General features: G+C 58.1%; 2 protein-coding genes across 2 annotated transcripts in view; both read left to right on the forward strand.

Moving 5' to 3' along the window:
* LOC102017526 overlaps nucleotides 1-2,228 on the forward strand; it is a 4,159-nt gene extending 1,931 nt beyond the window's left edge. The window contains exon 4 of the mRNA XM_005415129.2: nucleotides 1,007-2,228. Coding sequence (XP_005415186.1) covers nucleotides 1,007-1,605 — 599 coding nt within the window. The 3' untranslated portion in view covers nucleotides 1,606-2,228. The remainder of the gene's footprint in view (nucleotides 1-1,006) is intronic.
* A 3,058-nt stretch (nucleotides 2,229-5,286) lies between these two features.
* Hspb1 (heat shock 27kDa protein 1) lies at nucleotides 5,287-6,758 on the forward strand. Its single transcript, XM_005415130.2, has 3 exons — nucleotides 5,287-5,769; nucleotides 6,286-6,349; nucleotides 6,447-6,758. The coding sequence occupies exons 1-3, from the start codon at nucleotides 5,421-5,423 to the stop codon at nucleotides 6,634-6,636; spliced, it is 603 nt and encodes a 200-aa protein (XP_005415187.2). The 5' UTR covers nucleotides 5,287-5,420; the 3' UTR covers nucleotides 6,637-6,758.
* Nucleotides 6,759-11,349: the final 4,591 nt, after the last annotated feature.

Below are 11,349 nucleotides of genomic sequence, written 5' to 3' on the forward strand. Positions count from 1 at the left end.
TTTTTTTTTTTTTTTTTTTTTTTTGTCTTTTTTTTGAGCCAGGGTCTCGGTATGCAGTTCAGGCTGGACTTGTGCTCACTTTGTAGCCCAGGCTGGTCTCGAACTTGCAACAATCCTCCTGCCTCAGCCTCCTGAGTGCTGGGATTACAGGCATGCGCCACCATGGCTACATAACACATGGCTACATAACACATCTTAACTTCCTTTTTACATCCCCTTTCCCTTTTCTCCCTCCCCTGTCGCTCCATCTCTTGGTCCCTTTCCATTTGTGAAAGATCTAGCTCCCTGAGAATAGAACACATAAAAAAAAAGTGTGTAGGTGGCCGGGTGTGGTAGCCCACACTTGTAATCCCAGCATTCTGGAGGCTGAGGCAGGAGGATCGTTGAGAGTTCGAGACCAGCCTGGGCTACAAAGTGAGCTCAAGATCAGCCTGAACTGTATAGGGACACCCTGTCTCAAAAAAAAGTGTGTAAAGGGGGAGGTGTTGCTTGGCCCGGAGGTCCTGGGTTCAAACTCCAACTCTGCACACACAGACAGGAAATTATTCAGGGCCCTTCCTTAAAGCACGGTCTATTCAGGACCCTTGAGACAGGTACGGGCCCTCAGCAGAGGGGTTTCGCAGTGGGGAATTTGGACTTCAGCACCTGGGCGGGAGGGAAGATCTAGCAGAGGAGCTGGGCTGGGCGCGTGGGAAATGTCTAGGAGGAAACACGCAGGGTGAGGGGTTCGGTCTAAAGCCACCTAGTTTGGTTTTGGCTGAAGCCAGGTCGGGGCGACCCCACAGCATCTGGAGGGGGAGCCCGAGCGATATGGGAGTGGGGGGCTCCGGCTAACGCTGGAATCCCAGGAGACGGTTCAGGAGCCTAAATTTGGTCAAGCAAAAGTCTGGCGCCGCTCCCCATACACACCCGCTCCTGCCGCACTCAGACTGCGGAGGAGCCGGCCGCGCCGGGGAGGGAGGGAGTGGAGGAGAAACCTGATTCAGGCCCTGCCGGGCTCTTCCAGAACATCCAGTCCGATGGTCTCACCGACCGATGAAGAAAATGAGTCACGGTGCCGGCGCCGGTCAAGGTCAAAGCCACCCGCGTCCCCCGACTCCCAGGCTGGACTGCCTTCCTGCTAGCAGCCGTGGGAGCAGGGCCAACGGGCGATCCCAGCCCTGCCACTGGCCCCTCTTTGGCCCGCTGCAGCGGCGAGGGGAGTGGGGTACCCTCCAGGCCAGCCCAGGGGCGGACAACTGGAGGTGGGCTTTTGCATCCGAACTCCTAGGGAGAGAGACGACGTCTAGATGCTTCCAGAAAGACCCGGATTTCAGACCGGGTCTCTGGCGCAATCCGTCAGCTGTGGGCGGCCTCTCCGCGAGCCCCGCTGCTGCCCGAGGACTCCAGCGCCTTCTCCGAGGCGGGGCTGAGCGCGGACCGCCGAGTGGGCGTGGCCGAGCCGCCGTCCTCCTCCCAGAAAAACCGCCGGCGGGAGCTCGGTGCCTTCCTGTGGAGCCTGCCAGATTGTCAAAGAACAGTGGGGCGGGTGGGCACGGCCACCATCCCTGGTCCTGCTTACCAAGTCTGGGTGGGGGAACGAAGGGCACCTGGTCAGGGCTGTGAACGGCCCCAGAGGGCCTGCCCACCCGACCCTTCCGGTGCCCTGCCCCTGTGCCCACAGATGGCCGCGCTCTGCCAGTCTCTCCCAGGCCTGCCGGAGAAGCGGAGAAGCGGGAGGCCTGAGCTCCAGTCCCTCGGCTCCTTACCAGCTTCACGGCCTTGGGGCAATCTGACCCCTCTGTTTTCTCCTCTGAAAAATGGGACTCTGACAAGCTACTGTGATATTCCATAAAGCACATACAGTGGGTAATCCTCATTATTCTAAATCTCAGTACCCAAAATGGGAGCCCTTGGGCCCCACACTGCGGGGGTGGGCGCCCTGGGCACTGGGCCATATGCTGTCTGGGACTCACTGGAACCCTGTTAAGATGGGCAGGCGCCTTATTAGCCCTGCTTTGCAGATGGGGGGCGGTGCAGGGAGGTGAACAGCAGCACCCAGAGTCAAGCCCAGCCCTGCCTGACCCCAAAACCCAGTTTCTCTCCGTCCTACCCCACTTCTCACCCTGTGCTGCCCAGAGCCACAGCGGCCCCTCCCTTGTGATGGGCAGGTTGATTTAAGAACCAGCCCATCAGTCAGGCGTGATAGCTCCTGCTTGTAATCCCAGCATTCTGGGAGGCTGAGGCAGGAGGACTGCAGTTTTTTTCTTTTCTTTTTTTTTTTTTTTTTTTTTTTTGGTACCAGGAATTGAACTCAGGACCTTGCACTTGCGAGGCAGGCACTTGTGCCACTGAGCTATATCCCCAGCGTGGACTTCAATTTCAAACCCAGCCTGGGCAATCTAACAATTTAGCAAGACCATCTCTAAATAAATAAATAAATAAGGCTGTGGACGTAGCTCAGTGGAAAAGCCCTAGTTTCATTCCTCACTACCACCCGCGTGCGCGCGCGCGCGCACACACACACACACACACACACACCTGGCCTATTGAAGATAAATGTGGATCCAAGTGAGCAGAGTGGTTGGCACACCCCGCATTGCACAACTTGCCCCAGCTGGGCAGCAGAAGGGGCTCCTCCCTGCCCTGGATCTAGGGGAGGATGAAGGGACCACGTGTCTACAAAGTGCTGGTAGCCAGGCGGACAGCACCCCCACAGCGTGGCTGGGCCTGACAGGGACTCACTTGAAAGCATCCATAACCACACCTGACAGCACCCTCGAGGGTGGGGCTCCCTGGGCTCCAGTCTGGGCCAAGGTGAACAGGCAGGGGCAGATAAGCACCCTCCCTGCCTTCTGACCTCACCCCGAATTTACAGAGCTGGACTGGGTGGGGCTGGGAACCCAGTGGAACAAAGGCTTAGGCCATCTCAAGCAGAGACCCTTGTGGGAAGCCAGGGGCTCCCAGTGAGACCCTCAGGCAATGACAGGACCCGGCAGGGGAAACAGGGCACAAGGTAGAGGTCCTGGGTGTTTTCTGCCATTGGCCTGACCACCCCGGGGTCTCAGTAGCCTCTCCAGAATGACCTCAGACTCATATGACCTCTATCCAATGGGAGCAGGTGGGCTGGAAAGAGAGGTCCCTGTGAGCTCTCTCTCCAAAAGAAAATAGACCAGGCATGGTAGCACATTCCCATAATCTGAGCACTCTAGGAGCCTGGAGTAAGAGGATCACAAATTGAAGCCCAGCCCGGGCAACTTAGCACGACCCTATTTTAACATTTAAAAATTTAAAAAGTTAAAAGGGGCTGGAGATGTAGCTCAGTGTGAAGGCCCTGGGTTCAACCCCTGGCAATCCCTCACTCCCCTCCCCCCCAAAAAAAAATGAAAAAGGAGGAAACGGATTCAGAGAAGGCACTACTTTTTTTTCGGTCTTTTTGAGATAGGGTCTCACTATGCAGTTCAGGCTGGTTTTGAACTCACTTTGTAGCCCAGGCTGGCCTTGAACTTGAAACAATACTTCTGCCTCAGCCTCCCGAGTGCTGGGATTATAGGCGTGCGCCACCATGCCTGGCGAGATTTAGCTACTACCAAAGCTCTTGAAAGTGAGTGTCTTTAGCCAGGCGTGGTGGCACATGCCTGTAATCCCAGCGCTCAGGAGGCTGAGGAAGGAGGATCGCGGCAAGTTCAAGCCAGCCTGGGCTACCAAGTGAGCTCAAAATCAGCCTGAACTGCACAGAGAGACCCTGTCTCAAAGAAAAAGTGTCCTGGAGCCCAGCTACGAGCCCTCAGGTATCCCAAGTCTGGGGCTGCACAGGACAAGGCCTAAATGGCCTTGGCCCCCTATAGAACTGGTAGGAGTAGAACTTCAGCCCAGGATGGGATGGCAACAGGGTGGGTCTGCGACAGAAAGAAGTGGGGAGCCAGGGTACTAGTGAGGCAAGAGGCTGTCTCTCCTGTTCTACTAGGACAGGGGCCCATCACTTAATATCTCTGAACCCCAGTTTCCCTGACTAAAAGAAGATCACAGAACCTTAAGTCAGAGGAGAATCAGGTTTGACAGGAGCCCAGGGGTAGCACTTCTCTTGCAGCTAGAGGGGGGCCTGGACCCCAGAGATGATCAGGTGGAAGAGGAGAGATTAAGAGGCAAGTTTGTGCAAACTCTGCCACTTGGACCCCTACTTGGCCCTCTGTGCTGTGGAAATCATGAGCAAAAAGGGTTTTGAGATCATCATTTGCAAAAAGCAACTGGGGTCTAGTGAGGAGTGGCCTTGCTTAAAACCACACAAGAAGCCATGGCAAAGCTGGGACTAGATACATATTTGTTGCACTTGAGATTTCCTGGCCAGGGTGGGAGATTTATGGCCACTTTTGTTGTCTTGTTTTGTTTTGCTTTTTTTTTGAGACAGGGTCTCCATATGTAGCCCAGGCTGGCCTCGAACTCACAGCAATCCTCCTGCCTCAGCCTCCCGAGTGCTGGGATTACAGACATGAACCACTTGATAGCCACTTTTATCCTGACCTGTTCCCCTCAGCCCTGGGCCTTGGGGCTTCTGATCTAGGCCAGTCCCACTGCCTGGGGCAGAAGGGAAATTGCTAAACCCCACCAACCCTCCAATTCCAGATAGATAACCGTAACTAACAATTATGACACACCAGGCCCCGGGCTAACGTCTTCACTTGGATGAAGTCAGCAATTCTCAAGCTAACCCAACAATTTAAGCATTATTCTTATCACCTCTGAGTTCCAGCTGGTAAACTGAGGCAGAGTCTAATTTGCACAAGGTCACCCCCCTTGGTGGCAGAATCAGTGAACTCAGGCAAGTCTGGTCCTGGAGCTCACACTCCTAACGACCACACTGGGCTGCTTTTGGTCAGATGCCACCACAGGCCGCTTGTGGTTCAAGCTGGTTCTGTCACTGAGGGTGGTGGTGAACTTAATTCCAGAATTCTAGAAGGCTGAGGCAGGATCATCGAAAATTTGAGCCCAGCCTCGGTAATTGGATGAGTCCTTGTCTCAAAAAAACAAAACAAAACAAAAAACTGGTTGGGGATGTAGCTCAGAGCAAAGGCCATGGGTTCATTCTTCAGTGGGGGTGGGGGGATCTGGCTGTGCCGCTTCGAGCGCCGGGCACTACTCCAGCCCCGATGCGGGTCATTTGTTTTCTTTCACAAGGGAAGTTTCCAGATGTGGGCAGAACCTTCCTGGCCCCGCCCGCTGCTTCTAGCAAGCCCGAGTGTGTGTCCGAAGAGGTGGGGAATGCAGGGGGAGGGACAGCCCGAAGCTGGTCATTGCCATTAATAGAGACCTTGAAGCACCGCCTGCTAAAAATACCCGGCTGGAGACCTATAAAAGCGCAGCCGAGGGGGCCCTGGTCCAGCACTTCTCCGAGTCTGCCCGACGCGCGCAGTGGATACGAGTGGACCCGATCCAGATCCAGAATGACTGAGCGCCGCGTGCCCTTCTCCTTCCTGCGGGGCTCCAGCTGGGACCCTTTCCGCGACTGGTACCCGGCGCAGAGCCGCCTCTTCGACCAGGCCTTCGGGCTGCCGCGGCTGCCCGAGGAGTGGTCGCAGTGGTTCGGGGGATGGCCGGGCTACGTGCGCCCGCTGCCCCCCGCCGCCGCCGAGGTCGCGCCCGCCTACAGCCGCGCTCTGAGCCGGCAGCTGAGCAGCGGCGTCTCCGAGATCCGGCAGTCGGCCGACCGCTGGCGAGTGTCCCTGGACGTCAACCACTTCGCCCCGGAGGAGCTGACGGTGAAGACCAAGGACGGCGTGGTGGAGATCACGGGTGAGGACCCTGCTCTGTCCCCACGGGATTCCCCGGGCGCGGAAAGTCAGCCTGGACAGGGAGGCACGCGCCCTGCTCCTGGCCCACTTCCCTCTCTCGGAACGCGGGGTGCGGCGTGCTCCTAAGGGCCCTAAAGGGGAAGAAACAGCGGCCCTCCCACCTGAGACCCTCCCTCTCGGCGGCCCCTGACCTAAGGAGCAGCTCCTCCCTTGGCGCGGTCCGGGTCGCCTACCTACCCCCGGCCCGGAGGGGGCGTGTGCGCCGCTCTGTGCGCCTGCGCGTGCCCGGCTCCCCCCCGGGCGAGCCCAGCCGCGCCCCCACCGGTCCCCAAGCCCGACATCGAACTTTCCCGAAAGTTTGGGGAAGGTGCCCAGTTAGGCAATCCCCCCTGTCCCCAAACTCCTCGAGCAATGTCTGCCTGGAGATCCAGCCACCCCAGAGTAGGTGGTGAGGCCTCTGGCCAGCGCGGACCATAGGGACACGCGCAGCCTCTGACCTCCTTCCCACCCCCCGCAGGCAAGCACGAAGAGAGACAGGACGAGCACGGCTACATCTCCCGCTGCTTCACCCGGAAGTACACGTGAGTTCTGGGGCCGCTCGGGGTGTGCGGGGTGGGGACGGAGCTCGGGAACCCGACGGGGGCCTTTAACGCTTGCTGTCTCTTTCTGCACATCCAGGCTGCCCCCGGGTGTGGACCCCACCCTGGTCTCCTCCTCCCTGTCCCCTGAGGGAACGCTCACCGTGGAGGCCCCGCTTCCCAAGGCGGTCACGCAGTCAGCAGAGATCACCATCCCTGTCACCTTCGAGGCCCGCGCCCAGATTGGGGGCCCAGAGGCTGGGAAGTCCGAGCAGGCTGGAGCCAAGTAGAGGTTGTCCCCTGCTGCCCACCCCTAGTAGCTGTCACTGGCCCTCCCCCTCCGCCGATCTGTATGCTCTTTTGATACATGTATCTTCTGTTTTTCTCAAATAAAATTGGAAGCAAACGCTTATCACTGCTTAGCCTCTGTAAGAGGAGGGTGGGGCTGAAGCGAGTGCCCTCAGGGCCTTCCCAGTTCTCACCTTGGCTGAGGGCTGGCTGTGTGCTGAGCCCCCTGCCAGGCCCTGGGGACACAGCCCTGTGTCACATTCCTGAAGGGAGAGGGAGTGACAGCAACCTGGCAATTACACATCTCCAGGGCCAAGAGTGGGGCCCAGGAAGCTGGGAAAAGCACCTGTCCCCAGCATAGGCATCCAGGGGCTTAAGCTGGGGTCAGGGAAAAGGGACAAAGGAGGGGAGATCCTGACAGCTCAACTTCTCTTATCTGTTTTATTTTCCTCCCAAAGAGGGGCAAGAGCATGGAGAATGTATGGGAGGTGTGGCAGCTTCAGGTAGCTTTGAAGGTGTTTGTTTTAGGGGTTTTTTGAGACAGAGTCTCATTATGTACTTCAGTCTGGCCCTGCTCTCACTGTGTAGGGCCTTGAACATGTGATCCTCCTGCCTCAGCCTCCCAAGTGCTGAGATTACAGGCATGTACCACCATTAGGTGGTTTTTCTTTCTTGTTTTTGTTTTGTTTTGTTTTTGACAGTATCCCTATGTAGTTTAGTTCAGGCTGGACTTGAACTCATTATATAGCCAAGCTGGCCTCAAACTCAGTGATTCTCCTGCCTCAGCCTCCCAAGTGCTGAGATTACAGGCATGTACCACCATTAGGTGGTTTTTCTTTCTTGTTTTTGTTTTGTTTTGTTTTTGACAGTATCCCTATGTAGTTTAGTTCAGGCTGGACTTGAACTCATTATATAGCCAAGCTGGCCTCAAACTCAGTGATTCTCCTGCCTCAGCCTCCCAAGTGATTATAGGAATGCACCACCTGGTCATCAGGTGGCTTTTTGAGGAGGGATTGGCCCAGTCAAAGGCCTCATCCTCCAATGCCCAGGCAGGCAGGATGAGACGCTGGCAGTCAGTGACTCCACCCCTGCAGAGTGGGTGTGGTCCAGGTTTGGGTCAGGAGAGACAATGATCCTCTTGAGAGAGCGCAGTAGTTCCAGGGGCTTGCCTTGACTGGCCCAGGTAGGAGCAGTCACACCTGCCTTAGCCTCACCTTCGTCTGCGCTCACCCATCCACCACCGTGTAGCAGCAGGACCAGGGAGAGCTCTGAGGGGTGGGGTGGGTGCCTGGAGCCCAGACTCGAATTCCCCAAGAATTCCAGGGACCGACACCAGCCCTGCCTGCAAGGTCTCAGACCCCGAATCTGGCCCACGTTTTCTCCCTGACCACAGCCTGGCTTTCCCAGGGTCACTGGGAGGAGCAGCTGCCCACACAGAAGGGCCTTGCACATGCCCCTCATGCCACCACACACACCCAGCTTCTCGGTTCCTGCACCTGCTCTGGTCCCCAGCCCGATGCCCACACCTGGGGCAGGCATCAGACCCCACGAGGCGGGGTCCTGGGAGGCCTGGCTGGATCTGGAGAGAAGCCAAGGGGGCAATAAACACTTGTAGGAAGAACCGTGCCAATCCAGCTAGCAGCACGCGGCTGAGCCTGTCAGCCAGGGCACTGCCCAGTGTCCCCACCCTTCTAGCACCTGGCCAAGACTGTCCAGGCCCATTCCTGAGCTCCAGACTTGAAATCTGCCACCCTGTCTTGGGCAGCACCCACCAGGAGTCTTCTGGACACCTCCACACTCCCATAGCCGGGCCCTGGGGAGTCAGTCTGTCCCAGAAAGCCTGTTTATCCGGCTCCCACCCTGGCTGCCCAGTCAGAGATGACGACAGATAGCGAGACTGCCCTCTGGTGACCTTGGGCTGTCGTCTTCACATCAAGCCTGGGCAGAGGTATGATTACCCCTGCTTAACAACTGGGAACAGCGTGTCTCAAAGAAGTGATGGGACACGGGCAAGTCCAAGTCTGGGGAGACAGCAGGGCAGGGCTGTGACCAGCAGCGGGGAAGGGCAGGTTAGTCCAGGCTCAAAGCTTGAGTTCCCTCAGGAGGAGGAAGAAGCCCGGGGCCAGGGCTGCTCTGGGGACCAGAAGGAGCTGCCAGGAATGTCAGGGCCCTGAGCAGGGTTCAGCTGGGGAGATGACAGTGAAGTCTGTAGCTGGGGCATAGATGAGGAAGGGAGAATTGAATCCCTGCAAAGGAGACGGGTCCCAGGCTCCTTGGGAAACTGAAGTGGGAGATGGAGAAATGGAGGCAGCTGCCCGGTAGTGCTGCCCGAGTCACCCACTGGCAGAAGTGCCATGAGGGAAGCGTGCGGCCTGGGGCAGCATCTCCTGCAGAGTGGGCTCCGGCTGCCAGGACAGGACTGCGGGTCATCGCTGGGTGGGCCTAGCAGTGGGCACTGGAAGGCTCACGCAGCCTGTTAGTGTGGTTTAGGAGCAGTCCCAGTCCTCCCCAGACCGCTCCCCAGCTTTTTAATGGGTCCACCTTCCTCTGCTCCCTCTCCCTCTGTCACAGCGCTGGGGATGGAACCCAGGGTCTCTCTCACAAGTCAGGCAAATGCTTTACCCCTGAGCTACATCGCTAGCCCTTTTATTGGTTTAATTTTGAGGCAGGGTCTCTCTCCAAGTTGCCCAGGCTGGCCTGGAATTTGTGATCCTCCCCGCTCAGCCTCCGAGGACCTAGGATTACAGGTGTGTGCACCGCCTGGCTCAGTGAGCCCAATTCTAATGGTATCCAGGGGTGTGGGCTCAGACGCTGGCCCTGAGCATCTGGGCCCTGCAGCTCAGCTGAAGGGCATCCAAGGGGCAGTGCTCTGTGCCCCTGAGCATGGCGTAAGCTGGCAGGCCTGGCCCACTCAAGGACCTCCATCCACCGAGCACCCCCACTACCCTCAGTTTGAAGGTGGTCCCTCCCAGTGGTGACATCAGCCCGCCCTGCTGGGGCCTCCTCTGGTCCAAGTCCCTGCTCCCAAGGGGGCAGGGGGAAGAAACAAGCAGCCTGGTGCCCTTAGAGAAGGGCGGGAACTGGGTTTGTTGGCAGCAGGAAAGAGATTTCCAGAAGTGGACAAACGTGGAGGGACAGTCACTGCCTTGGGACAGGGCTGGGGGATGAAGCTGCAAGTAAGGGAGAGCAAGAAGGGACATGAAAGAGATGTGGGGCTCCCCCCCACCCCCCTTTATTGGAAGGCGGGGAAGGCCAAGCTAAGGCAGGCTGTGGGGGTCATCAGAGGGTGTGCACAGGCCTGGAACCAGGTCAGACCCTCACAGGAGAGTGCTGGAAACGTCCAGCCTAGCGGCAAGGCCAGAGTGCCACTGAGGAGTGGTGGGGACAGGACCCGCTGGGGGAGGCGGAGAGGGGGCCGGGGTACTGCGGCCACCACATCAGCTCTGCGGTGTGGGTTAACAGACCAGATGTAGGGGAGCTGGGGACCACAGGAGGAAGCAATCTGCTGAGGCCCTGAGCTCTGGACCACCCTGAGTCCCTGCCCAGGGATGGCTGACCTCACAGTCCATAGGGTCCCAAAGGCCCCTGGCCATGGCTGCTGGTGAAGGAGTCCTTCCCATCATCCCCTCTGCTGCAGAATCTCCTCAGAGACTGACAGGTGCACATGCTGATGGCTCCACGAGAGAGGCAGGAAGAGGAGCAAAAGCTGCCCTGAGAAAGGCCGCTGAGACCCGCAGGGCAGGGCCGCGCGGTCCCTGTCCCTCTGCTCTTTGGAAGCCACCAGTGCCCATCTCCCAGTGCATCTCAAGGATGAGCCATGGCTCAGAAGTCTCTTGGGCTTCTGAGAAGGGACAGCTCTGTGCTGGGACCGTTGGCAGCACAAAAGTGCCAGGAGCCCCAGGCTCGGATAAATGGGCAGCTCCACATCAGTAGCTGTATGGCCAGGTAGCCTCAGGGAGGGGCACAAAGACTCACCACCCACCCGCAAGAGAGGCCAGTCCCCAGCCTAGACCGAAAGACCATGTCTGGGGAGCAGCCCTTCCTTCCAGCCTGGCACACCACCCACCCAGCCTGAGGGTGGCAGGCAGGGCTGAGGCCTAGGGCTGCCCAGGCTGGACAGGACAGAGCTTGCCAGGAAGGCCCGGCCTGAAGAATGGATCCAGGTGTTCAGGAAAAAGCACTGGACTGGGCCACAGTGGGGCTTGGGCCAGCTCTGGCCCTGTTGGAGGAGTGATCTGGGTTCAGTTTCCCCTCTGAGCGGGTCTGGTGACTTCCCCCTGTCTGTTGGGCTTGTCAGGAATTATGAGTCTGGAAGCTACCCAGATTCCCTAACAATGGTGGGAAGGCCGAAGTCCCAGGGGTGCCTGAGGACACGGAAAGCTCTGTGCAGAGCAACAAGGGCAGGCGAGAGGAAGACCTTCAGTAGTGCGGGAACCAGGGTCAGCTTCCCACACACACACACACACACACACACACCGCACCACACCCCCCGCCCTGTACAAGGTGGGTCCTCCCAAGTTCTCCTAGGGATGGCTGGAAGAGTCTGCGGGTACGGGCCAGGGGAACTGGGGACAGAAAACTGATCACTGAATCCGGTGGAAAGGTGACAAGGGGTCCCTGAGCCCTCTGCCCACTAGCCTCACTGCCTTTCTGGGTTTTCCTGTCCTTCCCTCTCTCAGCCTCTGTACCATTCTCTCTACCCAGTCTCCCACCCC

Source organism: Chinchilla lanigera, unplaced genomic scaffold, assembly GCF_000276665.1.
Source record: "Chinchilla lanigera isolate Chin_1 unplaced genomic scaffold, ChiLan1.0 scaffold00443, whole genome shotgun sequence".
NCBI classification, from domain to species: domain Eukaryota; kingdom Metazoa; phylum Chordata; class Mammalia; order Rodentia; family Chinchillidae; genus Chinchilla; species Chinchilla lanigera.

Excerpts from the sequence above, each read along its gene's own strand:
- Hspb1 (XM_005415130.2), top strand. The coding sequence starts at position 5,421 with ATGACTGAGCGCCGCGTGCCCTTCTCCTTCCTGCGGGGCTCCAGCTGG. Across the intron at positions 5,770-6,285 it reads CGGCGTGGTGGAGATCACGG|GCAAGCACGAAGAGAGACAG; the intron begins GTGAGGACCCTG and ends CACCCCCCGCAG. Across the intron at positions 6,350-6,446 it reads TGCTTCACCCGGAAGTACAC|GCTGCCCCCGGGTGTGGACC; the intron begins GTGAGTTCTGGG and ends CTGCACATCCAG.